The sequence below is a fragment of the Ambystoma mexicanum genome, chromosome 6p, assembly GCF_040938575.1.
Source record: "Ambystoma mexicanum isolate Mex_15411 chromosome 6p, UKY_AmexF1_1, whole genome shotgun sequence".
In the NCBI taxonomy this organism is placed as follows: Eukaryota; Metazoa; Chordata; class Amphibia; order Caudata; family Ambystomatidae; genus Ambystoma; species Ambystoma mexicanum.
The window spans coordinates 1,263,685,497-1,263,708,482 of record NC_090935.1 but is presented as its reverse complement, the minus strand read 5'-3'; the positions used below and the strand labels follow the sequence as shown (position 1 = coordinate 1,263,708,482).

The window sequence follows — 22,986 nt, the reverse complement described above, 5'->3', positions numbered from 1 at the left end:
CCTTCGGGCGTCGATTTGTAGAACCAAATCAAGCAGCTCTGGGAAACCCGTAGGAACCACAGGAACAGTAGATAAGGCGTCTTTCAGTTCTTCAGAAAGACCCTTGTAAAAAACAGCCGTTTTCTTGCTGTCAGGCCATTGGGTTTCCGCCGTCAGTTGATTAAACCGGGCGACGTAAGACATAAGGGGTTGGCTGCCTTGTTGTAGGTTAAGCAACTCCAAATCTGTGGCTTGAGTAGAGTAACGCATGTCAAAGACTTTACTCATAGCAGTCAAGAGATCGTCACAATCGTACAACAAAGGGCTATTAGTTTCCAACAAAGGGTTAGCCCAAGCAGCAGCCGTGCCCCCTAAATGGGAAAGCACGAAGGCTGCTTTTGTGGTTAGGTCAGGAAAAGACGTAGGACGGCAAAGGAAATGGAGTCGGCACTGGTTTACAAAGGTTCTGTAGGTTTTGGGATCACCCGTGAACCTTTCTGGAGGGGCCAAGGGAAACTGAGTGGGCATAACCACGTTAAGTCTCCTGTGGGGGTGCCGTAGTCCCAGATCCGGATGCGGTAGCCATCGGCGCTTGTGTTCCCTGAGGACTACCATGTAGGGCGTCTTGCATAACGTCCATACGGTGCCGTAACATGTCCTGTGCAGTAACCATTTCGTTTCTCAAATCGTGGGTCAACTGTGTCAAAACAGTTAAAGGATCCGTACCCTCCATGGCTTCTGATTCTGTCAGAATGCACCAAAGTATCAACCGAAAAGGATACAATATTCAAAAGGATACAGGAGGTAGGGTCTTCCGGATCCCTGTTCACCCGACTTGATAGTCGTGAAGTCAACAAAGACCTTCCAAATGATACAACCCTCTGACTGATAAAACAGGCAGAGCGATGGATCACTGGAAAGGGCGTGGGTAAGGTATAGTAATCCAGCCTAGGACAAATTAAAGTATCATGAATAACTGCTCCAACCTGAGTATGATGAGTTAGATAATGACAGGAATGATCACACTGACCTGTATCTCTGGGTAGAACAATCCAGAAGTCTCTTGATGGATTTGAAATGAAGAACAAAACGACAGGGAAGGGAAAATTAGTAAGGGAGACTTATCCCGGACGGAACGAGGCTCACGCTAGATACGGGTTGAATTCACCACAGGATAGCGTCCAAAGTTCAGTTCAAAGTCACTTCCAATAATCCTTGAAAGGCTTCCTTCCCACTTAGGGATCAATCCTTCTGTTAATTCCACAGATGCAGGAGTTAGAAGAAAAATAGTGTTTGAAGACAACGTGAGCGTGTGGATTTACACGCGGGCAGGAATCGCGCAGCCTGGGCCAGCCGCGTGTGAAGACAACGTGCGCGTGTGGATTTACACGCGGGCAGGGTTCGCGCAGCCTTGGCCAGCCGCACTTGAAGACGAAGAGCGCGTGTGGATTTTACACGCGGGCAGGATTCACGCAGCCTGGGCCGGCCGCACTTGAAGACGAAGAGCGCGTGTGGATGTTACACGCGGGCAGGATTTACGCAGCCTTGGCCAGCCGCGTATGAAGACAAAGAGCGCGTGTGGACTTTACACGCGGGCAGGATTCACGCAGCCTGGGCCGGCCGCACTTGAAGACGAAGAGCGCGTGTGGCTGTTACACGCGGGCAGGTTTTACGCAGCCTTGGCCAGCCGCGTATGAAGACAAAGAGCGCGTGTGGACTTTACACGCGGGCAGGATTCACGCAGCCTGGGCCGGCCGCACTTGAAGACGAAGAGCGCGTGTGGATGTTACACGCGGGCAGGTTTTACGCAGCCTTGGCCAGCCGCGTATGAAGACAAAGAGCGCGTGTGGATTTTACACGCGGGCAGGATTCACGCAGCCTGGGCCGGCCGCACTTGCAGACGAAGAGCGCGTGTGGAAAAGCACGCGAAGGGATAGCTCCAGGAATCAGCGTGTGGCGGAACACACGCTATCGAAGACCCAAAAGTAGCTGTAGGAATATACCAGGATGTAGATCAGAGGTTCAGCTACACGACGCCAATAGAGACGATCAGAAGCAGCGAGTGAAGTTTCTACGCTGCTTAAATACGTGATACCGTAGTTCACGTGACGAAGCAAAAGTCACGTGAAGTTAGCGACGTGAAAAGTGTAAACGTCGTTTTCCCGGTAACGTATCGAATAGCCTCCATTTGGAGTAGAACGGTCTAGCTGTTCTACGAGCGTAGCGTCCAGCATGCATGACACTGGGGTTCTCAGTGAACTCTGCAAAATCCTGCTTGACTCCATCGCAGAACGCGCTGTTACTGGGGTCAGTCATTTTGGGCAAGGTGCAACAGCTGTTAGCACTGAAGATCACCAGGGTGAGGACCATCAAGTCGCTGCTTTGCATGATGTCATCATGTATCTTCCAGATCCGGCTCTGCAGGTTGCGGATGCGACCGCTCCAGGAATTCCTGGATTCCCTTTGGATCCAGGTGTCTGGAAGCTTCAAGGAGAGGCTCGTGCTCGACGAGGAGTTCGGTCGAGCGATAAGGTGGTGGGGCGTGCGCTCCAACCTCGCCGGGGGGACAGACTTCCAGAGTCCCCCGTACCAGGAGATGGTCACGATGGACGCTTCCCTGCAGGGGTGGGGGGTACACACCGGTCATCTCCGGGCCAGAGGCCTGTGGCTGCCAGAGAAGGCGCTACACATCAACGTCCTGGAACTACAGGCTGTGTTTTGGGCCCTCAAGTATTTTCTTCCATCCCTTAGGGACAAAGTGGTGAGGGTCTTCACAGACAATAACACCACAATGTTTTACATCCGGAAGCATGGGGGCACCAAATCCCCAGCGCTCTCCAGAGAGGTGCAGGAGTTGTGGCACTGGGCCGTCGCCCAGGGGGGATGTTCCTCATTCATTTTCACCTGGCGGGAGTCAAGAACACTGTCGCCGACTACCTCAGCAGGGAGCTGCGCTCATTTCACGAGTGGGAGCTTCGGCAGGATCAAGTGAACAATCTCTTCCTCAGGTGGGGCAGTCCCCAGATCGATCTGTTTGCGACGGCGATGAACACCAAGTGCCAGAGGTTTGCCAGCAGGTTCCCCCAGCCAGGGGGCATGGGGGGACGCATTCTCCTTCCCTTGGGAAGGCCTGTTCCTGTATGCTTTCCCTCCGTTGCCGCTGCTACTACAGGTGATCAGTCAACTCAGAGGGTGCCAGTGCAGAATGATCCTCATCACGCCAGTGTGGCTGAGGCAAATAGGGTACCCGGACCTTCTCAGCATTTCAGCGTCCCCTCCAGTCAAGCTACCAGTGGTCGTGGATCTTCTCGCCAGGGAAGGAGGCTCAATCCTGCACCATGACCCAGGATTGCTGAACCTGAAGGCTTGGCTCCTGTAGCGTTAAGAGTTTGGTGGTTACGAGCTACCTGCTGACTGCAGGGAGGACCTCGCCATGGCTAGGGCATTGTCAACTCTGAAGTGTTACGGACACAAATGGAAGCGTTTCACGATTTGGTGCTGGTCGCAGAAGATTAACCCTCTGTGGGTCACGGCCCCCCTTCCGTACTTGTCGTTGGCTAAGTCAGAGCTGGCTCCCGCCTCCAGCAAGGTACATCTGGCAGCTATCTGCCGCTACACCAGGTCTCCGGGACGGTCTTCTATTTGGTCGCACCATCTAGTGAAGGAGTTCATCAAAGGACTGGTTTGTTTGTTCCGGCTGGTGAAGGCTCCTGCCCCGGTGTGGGAACTCAACATGGTGCTGACTAGGCTCATGGTGGTCCCATTTTAGCCGATGCAGCAACCTCCGCTTAAATTCCTGTCTTGGAAGACAGCTTTCCTCGTGGCCATCACCTCTGCCAGGAGAGTAGGTGAGATGCAGGCCATCCTGCAAGGTTCTGTTGGAATTTTATCTCAACAAGCCCTTTCTGTTGCCTGTGTTTTTTCCGACGCCTTCACCGCCGGCCGAAAGGACTTTGCACTCGCTGGATTTGGCTCGAGCTCTGAAGTTTTATGTGGCCCGCACAAAGCGTTTCCGGAAGACTTCTCAGCTTTTTTTTACTTTGGTCCTGTGCACCATGAGAAGGCCTTGTCGATGGCTTCCATCTTCAGGTGGCTCTCCGGCTGCATCACTCATTGCCACCAGTTGGCAAACTGACAGTTGCCTGGCAGGCCGAGAGCCCATTCTACCAGAGCGTTGGCTGCGATGACGGCGTTCCTGCCTGGTGTGCCCCTGCTGGACATCTGCAGGGCTGCTATGTGGAGGTCTATGCACACCTTCACGAAATTCTACTGCGTCGACAGGGATTCCAGGGAGGAGTCCATAGTCGGCCAAGCAATGCTAAGCAACCTGTTCATGTGAAGGTGAGCCTGGTGAGGAGGTAAGAGAAATTGCTTCTGTTGAGCCTTGCCGCCTCCCGTGGTTGTGAATTTATGTACTGCTATGTATTCTTTATTCATGAGCATGTGACTCCATGCCGGACCCACGCTGGAGAAGGAAAACGTTACTTACCTGTAACTGTTGTTCTCCAGCATGGGTTGGGCATGGATTCACATGCGAACCCTCCATCCTGCCCCTCTGCGGCTCTTCTTGGTCATTCTGCCAGTTTACGTGCTACCAAATCTGAAGATGGCTGCAGAGGAGGGGCTTAGGGAGAGGGCAGTTATTGGCTAGGGGTAGTATGAACCAGAGCTCAGTGATTGGTTTATAGGAGAAAGACAGTATATAAACGAAAGTGAAACTGTTTTTTCTTTTACCAAGGATTCCCAGCCTGACGACGGGGAATATTCATGAGCGTGGGAATTCATGCCAGACCCATGCTGGAGAACAACATTTACAGGTAAGTAACTTGTTCCATACACTGACCAGTTCATTAGATCACCCGAGACTGGGTCCTTTTCTATCATCTCCATTTCCTCGACCTCCACCACCGGGTCCAATAGGAATTTCTTGCCCATCTTTTTTAATGTTTCTGTGATAGTCATTGGGAATGATACATTTCTTAGAAATTTCCGAGAGTTATCTCATTTTGCCTTGTATAGGGAAAAGATCTGCAAGTGACTTCTAGGGATAGATCTTCCCCAGGCATGACGTCACTCGTTTCCTTAGTAATTGCGTCCCCCACAGTTTCTACACCATCCTATTGGCATATCTCATTCAAGGACTTGTCATTACTATTAGGGTTTACCACTATGTCCTCAATGCTGCCATTCATGTACTGCTGTCCACCCTCACTTCCCTCTACAGGGCTCTCCTGACAAGCCACATCCTTCATTAGAGCTGTACTTTTTAATTGGGCTATATGCCCTAGATTTGGATTATGTACTTAGTAAGGAACTCATGTTGGCAACAGTAAAGACAGACAAAAGTGATCACAGTTCAAGGGTGTTTATTGAACTTTATAATGGGTGAGATAAACGCCTAATCTAAACCTAAATCTAAGATGGGAGCAAGCTACCACCATCAAATCAAATAATAATAAGGCAGTCCTAGTGGTGTCTTGTGAAATAAAAAGGTCCTATACTAAAAGAAACCTATTGCCAATTCCTTACTACTAAATTACAAAAAGAGTGTGGGATAATGTTTACCAGAAAAGAAAGAGGTGTTCACAAAATAAAAAGTCAGGACGGTATGGCTGGGTCTCCCTTCTCCACGTTTGAAGCACGGGACAAGGCAGGATTCTCGAGTACAGCACACTCCTGGGTCTCGTCTGCAAAAGGTTCACAGTTCTGGTTCAATGATATCAAAACCTTCAGAGGCTAAGTCTCTTTCCTGATAAGTCTCTTGCCTTAGAAGGCCTACTGATTCTCAACGATAAACAAGCAAACAAAAGGCACCTTCAGTACTCTTATATGTTGGGGGATTTCTCTTTGCCCACTGGATCTCCCTCCGCCGGGCTTGGATCATTCTTGCAAGTTGGGCCTCCCTCTGTCGGGTTCACTACAGCCTTTCAATAACACAGTTCATGTATTCTTAACACAGATCATGCATTGCTCATTTTCACCAAATAGCAGGGGTTTCCTTCTTCTAGCTTTCTCACAGCATCCCTCTTTCGGGTTAACACTTGCCTTATTCCACAGTTCACAATCTTATCGGAAAGCGGGGTTCCCTTGCCCTAGCTTTCCTCTTGCAACGGGCCAGAGACTTTCGATTGAACAAGGGATTTGACGTGACCCTTGTAGGTCCTCTCTGACGCCTCACACCACCCTTTCCTAGGGTCTTCTGGTTCTCGTAGTTTCAAAGAACTGGTCCCGGTCAGAGTCTTTCGATTAAGCGCCCCCCGTGGCGCTGGACCCCTCTGCACCTGGACCTCAACTGGGCTTTCTTTAAAGTTCCAACACATACACAAGTTATTTCTCTTTCGAATTCCTTGCATTCAGAATGTTGCTACTTGCAACCTTGGGCTCAACACAGTTCGGTTTGCTATCAGCTTCCTATGACTCACCGGTTGTGCTGAACCCATTGGCTTCTTTGTTCTCTGAAGTCAAGGATAGTACCATGGTAGCCAGCTTGCCTCTCCACCTGTGTTATCAAAGCGGGAGGCCCCTGTGTACCATTAACGTCTGCAGCTTTGCGCGCCAGCTGTAGCTCCCGGTGTTATGATTTCCCTTTCGGAGGCTTCGCAGGTCTGAGTTGAAAAGGGCAAGGACAACTCCCCCTTCGTCCTCCTTCCAGGTCTCACCGCATTTCTTCTCTGTTTGAACTGCCGGTTTGGTGTCACTGTCTCATCGTGCATTCAGCCTTGCTCGAAGTGTGCTTTCGTGCTCTGCCTTTTATCCCTGTGGGGAAGGTTAAGGCCTGTCAGGTGTGCGTGGTTATTGTCAATTGCCTGACCCGTGTATTGGGACATGTCAGGTAAATGGCTCTTGTGTTAGTCTGTTGTCTGTTACGTGTAAGAAAGTGTTTCTGTGGGAAAGGGAGTGGGGTGGAGCTTCTAAATACCCTACAGGGTAGGATGGGGAAAAGGTGTTACAGGGAAGAGGATACAGCATCTCAACCCTCCGTGTCCTACTTCCACTCCCCGAAGACCCCTCGCCCAGGTGATCCTCCCCCACTGGTCCACCCCTAGGAACTGGATCCAATAGCGATGGCCGTGTCCTGGTCACCTGGACGACAGATCTCCGGGGACGAGTGGGTGAGGCACCTTCACGTTTCTCACAACTTCCACAGATGGGTCCTGTTCGGTTACCTGTTGTTGTTGGGTGAGTTTACAGACATCCTCGTTGCTTCGACTGTCCGTTTACTTCTCCCAATGATTCCCTATTTATTGATTTTTGTTGCAGTGAGGTATCCTTCCATAAATATTAGCTTTGAATGCAACATTGCCAGCAAAGTACTTTGATCCCTCAATGCGTTGTTCAAGGTCTCACACAATTTAGTAAAAGGGGCGAGTGCAATGGTCAGCAAGGACATAGTGCTAGATGGATCAGATCTGTGAGGAATGTGGATGGCAAAGTCGCTCCCTGCGCTCTGCCTTTCTCCTCAGTTTCCTATTCGTCTTTCTTCATGTCGCTGTTCATTTGACATGGAATTTACCGAGGTTGATGTATCAGTGGACAAATCTATACCCTAAGATCTTTCTTCAGGATTCAATATGACTGTTACGGCTGGTAGTTCAATGCCTAAACACCCCAAGGTCTCCTCAAAAACGGCTTTGTCCGTCCCATTATCTCATTTATGAGAGTTCAAGGGGGTCAAAAGTTTCCTCTCTACCAAGTGAATCATCTGCTCAATTCTGGCGATGTCTGATTTTAGTGATCTTTCCATCTCCTTCTCCTCTTCTTTTGCTGTGATGATAATCCCCCTAATGAAATCGGGGGTACTGGTATAATTAGCTTTGTTGCTAGGTAACTTCGTTTTTGCAGGATTTACCCACCCTTCACAGTCATCACAATTTTCACCAGTGTTGTCATTCACTATTTGATCTTGAGATGGGCCCCTAGCAACCATAGTCTCATTTACTCTCCCCTGTTGTTGATAATGTTGTTTTGTTAAGTTTCTCTCCGCGAGGATCAACAGAGTCTCACCAATTATGCCTGATATTGTTGGCCCTCGTCAAGTCATTATCAGTCTTGGCCCCCACACTTTCCAAATGTTCTACCCCCTCTAGGATTTCAGATTAGGTTAAATCCAACTCCCTGTGCCTCCACTGACACTCTTTCAGCTTATTAGATTTTAGGCAGTCTGTAATTTTCTCCCTACCCAAACCGCCCTGTCACCTCTCTATGGAACAGGCCAAGAGACTGTTTTCATGGTGCCATGCAAGAGATTCGACTGTGAAGTCATGTCACCCTCATGAAAGTCTTTGTTCTCTTTGTTATCTCCGTCTTGGCACCTCTGCCAAGTTACAATCGTAATTGTATTGGTGGTTGTGTTAACATGGTACATTTCCGCAGGAGGTCGCCCCTCTTCCTTATTAACCTTAGCCTTGATTATATTCTCGTCTTCTGTCATCTCTCCTGAGGTGGCTTTTTCCTGCATAACTTTTGCACGTTTATCACTTGATATAGCGCTAAGGGTGCGTTCCTGAGAGCTTGTGCTTACAATCCATGCAGCCTCTCTCCCATCCAAGACAATACTTCTTACGTCTTGTGTGGCCATTATGTGGTTTGGGGGGGGCCGTGGAAAGAATGGTGTGAGTATTACTAGTGTTCTTACGGTGTGTTCATATAAACGTTGGCCACTGCTGAGGCCTCACCGCTTAGGTGGACCTTAGGTTTAACTCCATGCTGGCCCTCGACAGCTAGCTCATGTTAGGCTCAGGAACAAGCCCATCAGCTGTGACGGCCTTCGGAGCCCAACCATGCTCAGACACGTTCCCCATTTTAGCTGGTAATAATTTGGCCTATGAATCACTTGGTATCTGGGTCGGGGCAGAGACTTCGACCTGGGAGGAGGGCATTGCCAGGTCCCCTGAAGACACAATCCAGGCACTGTACGCTTGGATGGCCCTCACATAGGCTCTGTTCCACCCCTCCAATGACGACAAACCCCCTTGAATAATTCACCCCCATGCTAACCAACCTATCCATCACAAGACACATGAATAGACCACCGCTTGAACATACCTGGTCCCCCCTCTTCTTGAACTCCCCCACCCCCGTGTTGACCCTCTCAAACTATTGAACTAATTTCCAACCACATGGAGACAATCACTGTTATTGTTCATTGTTTATGTTGATGTTGTTTATTGTTCAATTAAATGACTGGCTTTACATAGATAAGTTCACTTCATGCCGCAGTTGGCACCCACTGCCACACTGCTGTTGTACCAATAATAAATGCCAATAAAGAAATTTGAAAATAAATGAATCACTTGGTTTGAGGGTTAAAAGTTCTCGCCTAAAATTTTCTGATCTTTCTTTAGGTGACAGTAGGGGCTTTAAGGCTGACCTGCCGGCGGACTCGCACGCCAGCACAGCAGCCATAATAGTCAAAATAGTGATCGCAGGACTGGGTACCAAAGGAGCCAATGGTGTAACAGGAGTCACAGGGTTTGAAACAATCACAATTGGCATTGGCAGAGCACAGGTTGGGATACTTGAAGCCATAGCAGAGTTTAGGTCAGGGTGCAATCGCTTACCTCGACACTATCTTTGCATCCCCTCGCGCCCTTGCTGCTTTCCAATAGGGTCAACTTTGGGGATGAACATCCAGGTCTGCCGCCCCTCCTCAGACGCACACTCCTCAGATTTCGATTTTCTTCCATCCTGGATGTGACAGCACTGTTGCCCTTGAACCCCTTGAGCCATTTGACGGCCAACTGACGAGCGACTGAACTCATCGCTGTCGAACTCTGCTCCAAATCCGGGTTTTAAACCCTTAAAGTGACACACCACCAGAGCTGAATACAAAATGCCATTTCACCATTTCATGCAGGAATTGAGACTTAGTCTATTGGTTTCTCCTTCTATCGTTAGAAACGCACTTATGCTAGGGATAGGTATTCCTGGTGGTTGTTTCATTCCCCTCCCCAAAAGTGGTGTCAGGAAAGACAGGACTACAATGAAACTTTAGTTTGCAACCTTCATTGCAATGTCTAAGGCACCAAAAGAAGAGAGGGAGAAGATTCAAACTTTGAATCCTCCCGTCCCCTGAACACTATAGAGTGTTGGTAAACCAATTACTGTAGTCTGGAGAAGATAGTTTTAAAGATTCAAATGTAGACAATAATTTTCAACCACAGTCATTTTTGTAAAACACATTTGTGTATATATATTTTTTTGTGAATTACAAATTGCATACAAGAAACAGTGACAATATTATTACAGAAGAGAATAATTAGAGGGATTGTTGTCAGTAGTCCGTTTTTCAAATGGCGACGCGTTTCGAGGGAAATGCCTCTTCTTCATAGGCCTAAAACAGACTATAAAGAAATATATGTTTTACAAAGAGACTGTCCAATTTGATAAACCTTCAATACTAAATAGCATATATATCGAGAGAAAATTCAAAGAAAGATCAAAGGAAATTAAAGTACTTTTAGTTTACAAAATATAAACAGAAATACTTTTTGTATGTTTACATCAAGATTTGTTATAAATGAGTAAAGCATGGGTGCATTCATATATTTCAAAACAGGAACCAATGGATCCTTTCCTAATATCAATATAATCACTAGTGTGGTGCCCCAAAGACATATTCAAAATGAGATAGGTGGGGGTCTCGTGAATCCAATGACAGTCCAACCAGGATATTGACCATGCGGTTTATTTGTATTAAAATGGTAAAGGTTACCTGATTGTACAGAAATGAAGATGTGTGACGATTTCTACCACCACCAACAGGTGTATACACAGATGTAACAGATTACTGTTTCCAAAGTTTAATACTGTGGATTGGCAGAGTGATGCTAATATTCTAATAAGAGTCGAGTAACCGGAGCCAGTTCAATCTAAGAGGTAAAAAGTAATTAAGACGCTGATGTCAGGTATAGTGTGGAACAAATTTGTGGAGAAACCGAATGGTCCTAAGGCATCTGGTACTAATGGTAACACAATTCGGTTCAATTTAATTTAAAGCTGCAATCACAGTCATAAGGAGATACATTATCTGGGATAATGGTGAAAAATAATGATACTTCTGTGTACTGCACAAGGGTGTAGTGGTTCATATCAAACCTGCCAACAGCAAGTCACAAGTTTACATATAAATAGTGCGGTAAGCAGTAAAGAATGTAGTACCGAAGACATATGCCTCTTGGTATGGAGCCCGCCAGAAGAACAAAGTAATCAGAGGATAGTATATTAAAGAATAGATAAATGTGAGGATGGAGAAAGTCCCACAAAACTTACACTGATCCACAAATAAGTTTAGCAGCCAAGTAGTATATTAGCGTTCTGCCTGATAGGTCGTAAGTAGCAGCCAGGGTGATTTGACATGCAGAGAAAAATCAAGTGTGAAACAGTCTAAACGAAAACAACGAAAAAAGCACAAAATAGGCTTATTAAGTATAGAATTATTCCACAAATAAAGATATTAGAGGAGGTATCAAACCAAAATAAAAGAACGAACGATAAAGATAGACAAAGTCATACCCAGATGTTAGTTTATCAAAGTATGAGTTTGATAAATGTTAGCCCATAAGCTGGATGTGTGAAGACCAGAACTTCACTGTAAAGGCAGAATCCCGAAGTGATTCAATAGCGCCAACGCTAAAACCAACGTGAAGAAAATACATAGTCAAACGTGGTGGTTCACCACTTTGACGAGAGTCCCTAACATTAAATTGAAGGAGCGATGGTTCTTTCCTGCGACCGCGGAGAAAATGCGCAGTCACAAACTCGCATGCAAGCATCGGCACAAGTCATCATGGTAACAACGTTAACCCTTAAAGAAGATTTACGTGATGTATGCATCACGTGATCTTCCAAACGGGTGCAATGGACGTCGAACCAGAAGAAGGACAACGATTGTCCTGTTCGATGTAGCGCGGTGGCGATATTGTAATATAACTCGAGTGCCGTTAGCTGACATCCCAGGTGAAATGGATGATCAAAGAGGTTTTGCAAAGTAAAACCAAGAATCCGAAATAACTGGAGAATACAAATGGAAAATGGATAAAATGAATAATAGAAGTATGTATAGCGATACATGAACTGTATTAGAAGTGGAGTAAATGGGAAAAAAAGGGGGAAAGGAATTGTCAGATCCTCACTCCTCTTGACTGGCACAGAGGCAGCACAAACTCCTCCCTCCCCATTGAGTCTTGGCACCTAGGAAATAGAAACCGCAGGCCACCGCAACCCTTTGGGGAAAGAGGGTTAGGGTCCGTTGAGTGGATGGGTAGAGGGAGTTCAGGATAACCGGAAAGAGGTTTAGGGAATAACAATGGATGGAAAGGGGAATTGGGGAAACATGCTCCTCGACTCCTGTGCTGTTCTTGCTGGTGGTTGCTGGTAGTGTCTCCGCCCTTGCACACTCACACCAAACAATCACTCTCTTAGGAGTTACACAGATGGGAGGCCTTTGTATTGGAGCCTCTAACCAAATGTGTTTAGTTCACTAGTGCAACTTTTGCTTTGACACTGCCACCCTTAAACACGGATAATTCAGCACCTTCCCCACATTACTTCATGTAGGCAATCCCCCTGTGTGCTTAACAAATCCCTCCCCACATCATGTCATATAAATGGTCACTTCCCACCCATATGCAAACCTCAAGTTCCCCACATTACCCCATGTGAGGGTAGAAAACAATAACATGCACACAAGGTGCTGATACACTTAGCTCTGGCTTCTGCAGGAGTTTTAGGTCCTTCTGCCTTTTCATGTTGGTGGGCCGTGATACGTCTCCCCGATCCGATCAGGTCAAAGAGCTGAAAATAGCAAGACAAAGTCAGTGCACGTGCGTGCAAAATGTTGTTCCTTTGAACGTTCCGCAAAGGGTTAAAGATCTTTACAGGTGTGGTTACTTCCGCCAGGTTAACTCCAATACTGGGTTAATATTCATGCACTGCAGGCAAGGTTAATAAGTTGTATCCTCGTGCTTCCGGATAGTTTAATTGTAAACTGTCCCTGTGGCGCGTAGCGCGTCTCCCTCCGACGGGAAAAACAGCTGTTCTAAATAAAGGACGAGTATTTAGCTTTTCATGTACGCGGGGCCGGGGGTTGAAGCAGGCGGGCGGTGCCCCACGTAGGCGTGCCTCCAGGAGCTCGTGATACGCACGTCCTCTCTTGCCGGTGGTCAGGATTGCGAGCGGTGCTTTCTGGGCGCGGCTCGTGCATGCGCATTAGTGCGAGTATGCTCCTTCTTCTCCCAGCAGGCCCGTGAAGCACACGGCCTGCTGGGTAATGTAGTTTCCGGGCGGTTCTCCATCCCTGGGCCTTGTTCCTGCAAAAAGGGTGGAGAACTCGCCTGGAAAAGCTGGCTGGACACCTGAGGGCCTCCTTAACTCCCCCTAAGGCCCCATCAGAGGCTGTAACCGACCCCATAGCCCCAAAACACTCCCAATTGTCCCAGCCCTGACAGTACTCCCCCTCCCTCCAGCAGGCCCTGGTTTAGCAGGATGTAGCCGATGAAATTGGCGGAGGAGTCGAGGAGCATGAATGTTATGTGCGGGCTCCCAGGAACGGTCTTCTGGGCCATACCCTTTCCAGTCCACCAAATACCACAGAGATCCCTGTCTACGGCGTGAGTCGAAAAGATTGTGGACTTCGTACTCTGGATACCCATCTATCATGACTGGTGGGGGTCTCTTGGATTTCACTGAAGCTGGGGCTGGTTTTAGTAAAGAGATGTGAAACACTGGGTGTATCTTCATGGATGGAGGTAGAGTCAACTTTACTGCCACAGGGACGACCAGTGCCGCAATTGGAAACGGGCCAATGAAACAGGGACAACATTTACGGGAACCTTGTAGATGGTGATTGCGAGTAGAAAGCCACACCCGATCTCCCACTTGGTATTGCGGACTTGGTCTTCTTTTCCTATCAGCGTGATGTTTGTTGGCTGCTTTAACGAGGTTTAGGTTGCGTTGCGCCGCTTGCCAGGCCCTCTCCAAATGTTTCTTTCTCTCACTGGCTGCAGGAACCTCTGGTATTGTTTCATGAGGTACGGGCTGAAATCGTGGGTGATAGCCATAGGCACAATAAAATGGTGTGGCCTTCGTGGATGTATGTATGGCGTTGTTGTAGGCCAGTTCAGCTAACCAGATAACCTCTGCCCAATCGTTCTCTTTTCCTAGTGTCAGACAACGTAAGTACTGTTCCAAAGTCTGGTTCATTCTCTCAGTTTGACCATCAGTCTCTGGATGGTTACTGGTTGATAACCGGATTTCAATTCCTGCAAATTTGCAAAAGGCGTGCCAAAATCGTGATGTAAATTGAGGTCCCTGATCAGAAACTATTCCATATGGTATACCGTGCAGCCGGACCACATTTTGCAGGAACAAGTTCGCTAGTGTGCTGGCTGTTGGTGTGCCCTTGCATGGTATGAAATGAGCCATTTTAGTTAGGTGGTCCACAACAACCAGGATAGCAGAAAACCCCTGACTCTAGGGCAGTTCGACGATTAAATCCAACGACACAGTGTGCCATGGTGTTGGAGGAGTTGGGAGGGGTTGTAGAGGACCCACAGGTTTCGGGTGTTCGGTTTTGTTCTGTAAACAGGTTTCACAATTAGATAAATACTGTTGCACGTCCCTTTTTATGCAAGTCCACCAGAAATGGTGCCTGAGTAGCTCCTTGGTTTTAAGTGCTCCGGGATGACCCACGAAAGGGGAGTCATGACACCACTTGATGGCTTGTTGTCGAAGCGGTATAGTAGGTAAGTATAATGCTGATTTGTAAAATGGCAATCCATCCTTGATAGTTTGCTCCTCACCCTTGCTTGCCCATTGCACTAGATCTTGCGCCGACATGGCCTTCCGGATCTTCTCAAATACGGCGTTTACCACCACACTTCCTACTATGCGTACTGCGTCCACAATTGGTTTGGGCTCTTCATTGGTCTTTGATAGAACCGAATTTGTCTCTGGATACCGAGAAAGTATATCCGCTTTCTGGTTTTCCACCCCATGGCGGTTTGTGACCACAAAGTCGTATTCTGAAAACTGTATGGCCCACCTGAGTTGTCTCGGACTAAGTGCCCTGGCGGATTTCAAAAATTGCAAATTACGATGATCGGTATAAATGGTGATAGGATGGCGGGCTCCTATGAGGTAATGACGCCACTCGTCGAAGGCTACTTTAATAGCTAACAATTCTTTGCAATAACATAGTTTTGCTCGGCTGGTAGCAGCGTTCGTGAGTAATAAGCGACTGGATGTAATTGCCCATTGTTGTCTCGCTGCGACAGGATGGCACCCACCACATAACTAGACGCGTCCGTTTCAATGATGTATGGCTTGGCGGGATCTGGATGTTGCAGAACAGGTGCTGTCACAAACGCTTCCTTCAAAGTTCGGAAACTAGCCTCGGCCTTATCATTCCATTGAAATGGAACTCCCTTCCGTAATAGTTGTGTGATGGGTTGCACCTTTTTAGCAAAATCGTCAATAAAACGGCGGTAGAAGTTGGCAAATTCCAAAACCGTCTGGACGTCCTTCACAGAACTCGGAGAGGGCCAGTTGGCAATAGCCTGTAATTTTTTTTGGTCCATTGTGATACCTTGAGGTGACAGGATAAACCCTAAAAACTCAACTGTGGTTTGATGGAATTGACACTTCTCAAGCTTTGCATACAACTTATGTTCACGTAACCTCTGTAAAAAAGCCTTTACATGGCTCTGATGTTCTGCAGCATTTTGGGAATAGATTAAGATGTCATTGATGTATACAATGGTAAAGACATCTAGGTAACTGCGTAAAACCTCATCTAAAAAGTGCTGAAATGCTGCTGGGGCATTGCATAGCCCGAAGGGCATGACCTGATATTCATACAGGCCAAACTTTGTCCGAAAGGCTGTCTTCCATTCATCGCCCTCTCTGACGCGTACCAAATGATACGCGCCACGTAGATCTAACTTTGTGTATACGGTGGATCCCCGTATCTGGTCCAACAACACAGGAATTGGGGGCAACGGGTAACGGTTCTTGATGGCGATACGATTGATTGCCCTATAATCGATGCAAGTTCTTCGGTCTCCCGTCTTTTTAGGTATGAATAATAAAGGGGAGGAGACTGGAGATGTAGAGTGCCGTATGAAGCTGTTTGCCAGGTTGGTCTCGATGTACTCCTGTAAGTGTTCATTCTCAGCTTCAGTCAGTGCGTATATTCTACTGCAAGGTAGCACAGCGCCCGCTTCTAGATCTATCCGGCAATCAAAAGGTCTATGTTCCAGTAGGGTCTCTGCGGCCACCTTACTGAAGACATCCCGATACTCCTCATACTCCTCAGGTAGATCTACTTCCGTACTGCCTCCTATGAAGTGGGGACTAGACCCCAACATACTACAATTCGCCTGGCAATACATCGAAGAGAACTGTAGTATACCTGCGGTCCAGTCCACTCCTGGGTTGTGGAGTCTCAGCCAAGTTAGACCCAAAATGAATCCAAATTGGGGTGCAGTTATCACATCAAACTCGATAATTTCTTGATGCCTTTTCCCGCACTCCAGTTGCATGAGTTGTGTCTGCTGGGTGATAGGGCCTGAAACCAATTGCGAACCATCCACTGACTTAACTTGCTCTGGCTGCTTTTTAGTCTTCAATGGAAGTCCAAGTCTTTGCGCTACCTGATCCTCAACAAAGTTACCAGTGGCCCGGAGTCGACCATAAGCGATACAGGTATGCGCTTTCCTTGTACATTCAGATGGCCAGCCAGCATTACGTGAGCAGACTGGGTGTGATGTATGTTTGCTAGCCCTTTGTGGTATCTTCAGTTTTGCTCGCCCTCACCCCCCTCATGGACGAGCTGGTGCGTTTCCCGACGGTGTTCCTTTGGCTGGTGGTTTATTAGTGCATTCCCGAACAAAGTGGCCCGATTTACCACAATAGAGACATAATTTGTCTCTCCTTCTTCTCTCTTTCTCATCTTTGGTCAGAGGGCCTCGTATGGTTCCGATCTGCATTGGTTCCTCGGTTCCCTTTTCAGATAACTTGGTGGTTTTTTGTTGATCTAGTCGTACCATAGGCTTATTGTCCCATTTACGACGGTCCTGGCGACGTTCACTCTGCCTCTGATCTAACCGCAGTGCTAGGTCAATCATGGTAGAACAGGTTTCTGGCTGGGGGTCAACTTGTGCCACTAAATCCTTCAGATCCTCCCTTAGGCCCTGATAGAATAGGGCCATTCTCTTTTCCTGGGGCCAATCGGTTTCTACGGCTAGCCGGTTGAAGGCCGTTACATACGACACCAAATCTCTGCTTCCTTGCCTGAGCGTCAACAATTCCCGATCCTTAATCAGTGTCGCTACCCTGCGGTTAAATATTTTGCTGAATTCTTCCAAGAATGTATCCCAACTGTACAACAAGGCATCGTCCTTGCGAACTAAAGGTGTAGCCGATGAAGCAGTGTCCCCAGTGAGATTGGATATTACTAATGCTGTGCGAGCTTGTGCAATACTGAAAACAACTGGTTTGGTTAAGAAATGCAACTGACACTGCATGATAAACTGGTTGAAACTCTGTGGATCCCCATGGTATCTTTCCGAGGCTGCAAGTGGCACAGATGGTTCAGTGGCTACCTGCACTTGAACTGGCGTTGGCGAGGGGGGTCTGGGCAAGGGAGTTGCTTGGGCCTGAGTCTGAATAGTCAGGGTATGGATTTGACCCGCTAAATTCTGATAATCCTGCCTGGTTGCTGCTAATTCAGCCTTCAGGTCCTGGAGGAGGGCTACAACGTCTGCCATGATTGTGCTGCCTAGGCGCCGAAAGAATACGTGGGCTTGCAATTCTGTCAGATCCTCACTCCTCTTGAATGACGCAGAGGCAGCACAAACTCCTCCCTCCCCATTGAGTCTTGGCACCTGGGAAATAGAAACCGCAGGCCACCGCAACCCTCTGGGGAAAGAGGGTTAGGGTCCGTTCAGTGGATGGGGAGAGGGAGTTCAGGATAACCGGAAAGAGGTTTAGGGAATAACAATTGGTGGGAAAGGGGAATAAGGGAAACATGCTCCTCGACTCCTGTGCTGTTCTTGCTGGTGGTTGCTGGTAGTGTCTCCGCCCTTGCACACTCACACCAAACAATCACTCTCTTAGGAGTTACACAGATGGGAGGCCTTTGTATTGGAGCCTCTAACCAAATGTGTTTAGTTCACTAGTACAACTTTTGCTTTGACACTGCCACCCTTAAACACAGATAATTCAGCACCTTCCCCACATTACTTCATGTAGGCAATTCTCCTGTGTGCTTAACAAAGCCCTCCCCACATCATGTCATATAAATGGTCACTTCCCACCCATATGCAAACCTCAAGTTCCCCACATTACCCCATGTGAGGGTAGAAAACAATAACATGCACACAAGGTGCTGATACACTTAGCTCTGGCTTCTGCAGGAGTTCTAGGTTCTTCGGCCTTTTCGTGTTGGTGGGCCGTGATACGTCTCTCCGATCAGGTCAAAGAGCTGAAAATAGCAAGACCAAGTCAGTGCACGTGCGTGCAAAATGTCGTTCCTTTTAACGTTCCCTAAAGGGTTAAAGATCGTTACAGGTGCGGTTACTTCACCGCCAGGTTAACTCCAACACTGGGTTAATATTCATGCACTGCATGCAAGGTTAATAAGTCGTATCCTCGTGCTTCCGGATAGTTTAATTGCAAACTGTCCCTGTGGCGCGTAGTACGTCTTCCTCCGACGGGAAAAACAGCTGTTCTAAATAAAGGACGAGTACTTAGCTTTTCATGTACGCGGGGCCGGGGGTTGAAGCAGGCGGGCGGTGCCCCGCTTAGGTGTGCCTCCAGGAGCTTGTGCTACACACGTCATCTCTTGCCGGTGGTCAGGATTGCGAGTGGTGCTTTCTCGGCATGGCTCGCGCATGCGGATTAGCGCGAGTATGGTCCTTCTTCTCCCAGTAGGCCCGTGAAGCACATGTAGTTTCCGGGCGGTTCTCCATCCCTGGGCCTTGTTCCTGCAAAAAGGGTGGAGAACTCGCCTGGAAAAGCTGGTTGGACACCTGAGGGCCTCCTTAACTCCCCTTAAGGCCCCATCACAGGCTGTAACTGACCCTATAGCCCCAAAACACTCCCAATTGCCCCAGCCGTGACAAGAATACATGAAAATAAAAATGGAAGTAAAAAATATGTAAATTATAGAAAAGGATGTAATAAAGATCCCCGAAAACTGATAAGATTGTGGTGTAACCCTACAAGAAGTCGATACTAGTGCTGATGTAAAGAAAAAGAGGCCGCATAAGGTCCTCATTCAGGTAGGATAGTCATGGATATCACGTAATAGACCTCCAAACCAAGCTATGTTGGTACTGAAAGTTATAAAATGGGGCCTCCTACCACAGTGTTCATAATTGTACAGAGGAAATAATCTTCGACTTAAAGTTTTTATGAACAACCAAGTGATTAATTAACTTGTAATGTAGGACAAATAATTAAGAGTTGTTATTCAATTCACATGATATTGTTGTAATACACAGAGGGATATTAAATTAACAGTCTAGTATAATAAATAAAGAGTGAATGGCGAGATTAGTTTCAAAACGTCCATGGTCAAGTACCTAGGAGTCTAAAAAAATTGATAGATCACAGTGAGATTAAAATCAAAACAATTGTTAACGCTTTTAAAGCAGTTGTATCAAGCAAAAATGGAAAAGTCCAAAATCAACCTTTATAAAAAAAACAATTCAATGAATGCTCTTCATTTAGTCCTTTGGGTTGCACAGTGTCTAAAAAATTGATCCAGAATATTTCTCTTCGAAGGAGCATAGAGTGATAATCCCCACCTCTTTGGGGTTTTCTTACGACCTCAAGAATCTGAAATCGCATCTGGGCAATTGTGTGGTGTTCAGAGTTCAAATGTCTTGCCACTGGTGAACGTTGATTATTGCATTGTATGTTGGATTTATGTTCTGACCACTGTTCCTTGGCTGGTCTCGTAGTCTGACCTACGTAAAGTTTACCGCAGGGACATTTAATCGTGTAAATGACTCCTGGTGTTAAGCAGGTAGAAAAGTCGTGATTTTTTATTTTCTTGCCTGTTTGTGGATGAGAAAGCAAATTACCCTTGGTGATGTTATTACATTGGGTGCAGCTCAGACATGGGTAAGTGCCTTTCTTCTGAGTGCTTAGGAATCTCTGGTTTTCTTTCAACGGTCTTTCAGCTTTAATGAGTTTGTCCCTCAAATTTTTACCTCTTTTGAAACACATCATAGGGGCCTTCGGGAATAGTCTAACAAGTGATTAATCATTATATAGGATTGACCAATGTTTCTTAATGCTTTTACTGATTTGGAAACTCTGCCGTGAGAATTTAGATATGAATAGTAAAGGGGTGTCTTTCTCACAAGATTTTGCTTTTAATAAATCAGTTCTTGTCACGTTAAGGGATCTAGTCTTGGCATCATTCAGTACTTCATCAGGGTAACCTCTTTGTTTGAATTTTTCAATGAGTGTGGAGCATTCAGTGTCAAGACCCTCTGGTTCTGAGATGATTCTCTTTAGCCTCAAGATCTGGCTATACGGAAGACTTTGTAACATGGCTTTGGGGTGGAAGCTTGAAAAATGTAGTATATTATTCGCGTCTGTAGGTTTATGATAAATGTTGGTCGTGAAATTACCATTCTCAATCTTCAGATGCACATCTAAGAAATGAAGGGATGGGTTTCCAATTTCCATAGTGTCTAACGCACCCCCTGATACAATACTGGGATTAGGAAAATGGCAGGCATTTCTATCCTATCTGCCACCCACAGATCTTCTGCATTTCTGAACCACTTTGCTATCAAACCTCTCCCGACAGCCCCGCCAGTAGCTATGTGCAGGGGAAAAACTTCAGGGTTTGATATGCTGTCTCATTAGTTACATCATTAGTCATTATGTTGGCTTGTCACCTTCTTTTCTCTCATCTGTATGACATCACAATGTACTGAAGTATATCATGATTGTGCTAGAAACGTTTAATGTTTAGCAGTGGATGTGATTTAAGTGTTTTGTGATAATGACACATTGCTCTTTACCCTGGGTGCCAACACATGGATATGTATTTGAACTATTGCAATATAGGTGGTGAAATACTGGCCGGAACATGGCAAATGTGGATTCTTAGTGTGGCGCTACCTTCTGAGAAGAGACGATGTTGAACCTGCTCCCTGGACTCCTGAAGGAATTGAACGGTCAAAGAAACTCAGCCTTTCTATACAGGTTAGACTAATCTAGATTATGTATTTTTACACACTGGTAGCACTCATGCTTGCAATTTAGCCACTGCCAATCATGGTACATTTTCTTATGTTTTTATGATCTACTTTCTGAGTCTCCTTTACCCCAAGATTCCTAAAATGGGCCAGGCTTCAAAATCACCCCGAACTTTGAATCAACATTTATTTTGTGATGAAGTTGCCTTATTGGTAATTGCTTGTTTTGAGTTTGCACCTTATAGATCAGATGTACATAAGAGCACTGTGATTTAATTTACATTATTATTTATTTCACAGAATAGCTTCATATCACATATCGTAGGTTATTACCAGAGATGTTGTTGGATGCTATCCCCCACTTTAACAACGTTGGGTGTTTTACTTTATTTTCCTGTATGCACTGCAGTTTGGTGCTGCTGTATCCTGTCTTTCGAGTGGGATATATATTTGTGTAATCTCATACAAATGACCTGCTGGTCAACCCTGCATGATGTAAGAATGTTTGTGATTGTGAGTAAATGATTTCTCAGTGATAATGGGATGAGTAGTGATGCGCCAGTGTTCTGAAATTGTTTGCTTGACCTGAGCTGGTATGCCGGAAGATGGTCAGTGGTTGGGCTCCCTGATCTTCATGCAACTTCAAGAGTAAATGAAACCTTGGGACCTATGCAAAATAAAGCCACATGTTTTACATCTGCTGTCTCCCAACTTGTTCTTGCTGTACCTATGTTGAGAGACATCCGCTTAGAAATATAACAGGTACATTTTGACTCTAGTCCTTTTTGAAAGAAACATTTAAAGAAAACATTTTGCTTCTGTCATCTCTGATTGTGTTCTTATGAAGCTCTTCTGCTGAAGCGGCACTTTCAGAGCAATGAACTAAGTTGGCCATCTCTATGGTATGGCTCTGCTTCACCCTTTGTAAGTGGGATTCACAACAGGACTGTACTGAAAAACAGACAACGTCATAAGTGGCTTAGATTACATTTCTCAATTACTTTTGTGACTGCATTTACAATTCATTTTGATTTGTTTTGGTTATGATGGCATGCAGAATGTCACACACACCAGGCACCTAAGGAATATGAAATTCAGTTGGATGTAATGAAAGAAACATTTATTATAAAAATGTTTTCAGCTTGGTTTTATGGTTGAGGTAACTTGTTTTGAGAGATTGACATCCCTGCCTCGGAATGTGTATTTTGACCGGCAGTTGAAAAGTGCAATGTATTTGTGGGGTAAACGTCCAAATCAAGAGAGAATCAATTTGGTCCGTACCCACTGTTAAACCATGCTTTTCTGAAACACTTAACTCATATCAAAGAAAATTCTGCAATTGTCCTGAACCCACCCTCTAATATGGTAATCACGAGGAATCTACCTGTTTGGGTAGCTTATGGGAATCAGGAAAGGCATGTAACTTATCGACAGATAGATCTTGAAACGATGAAGCTTGTGTTTACAAAAGAAGTTCCAAATCAGGACAAATGTCGTTTGCAACACACAGTTTAGACCGGCTATAAGACTCAAAGACTCACACCTTCTGAATGCAAGTTTCAACAATTTTGCTGTTATCATAGCATTTATCACAAATATATAATGTTCCACGGCAGGTGTTGATGCCACCTAAATGATTCTGGGGGAAGCACATACATTAGAAACTTAGCATCAAAATGATGTAGTGTTTGCATTTTTCTAAAATTAATTTTTCTTTTGATTGTATATTTTGTGTTCTGTTCAGATTCAATATCAGTACTTTCCATTATTAAACCACAAATGCCTG

At 46.2% G+C, this 22,986-nt stretch overlaps 1 protein-coding gene across 2 annotated transcripts in view; it reads left to right on the top strand.

Annotated features, from left to right (window-relative positions):
* The window catches only part of UHRF2 (ubiquitin like with PHD and ring finger domains 2), a 1,897,232-nt gene that overhangs the window by 1,291,422 nt on the left and 582,824 nt on the right, over positions 1-22,986 (top strand). For both annotated transcript variants that reach the window (XM_069625927.1, XM_069625926.1), the window contains exon 12: positions 21,070-21,207. In XM_069625927.1, the coding sequence (XP_069482028.1) occupies positions 21,070-21,207 (138 nt within the window). The remainder of the gene's footprint in view (positions 1-21,069; positions 21,208-22,986) is intronic.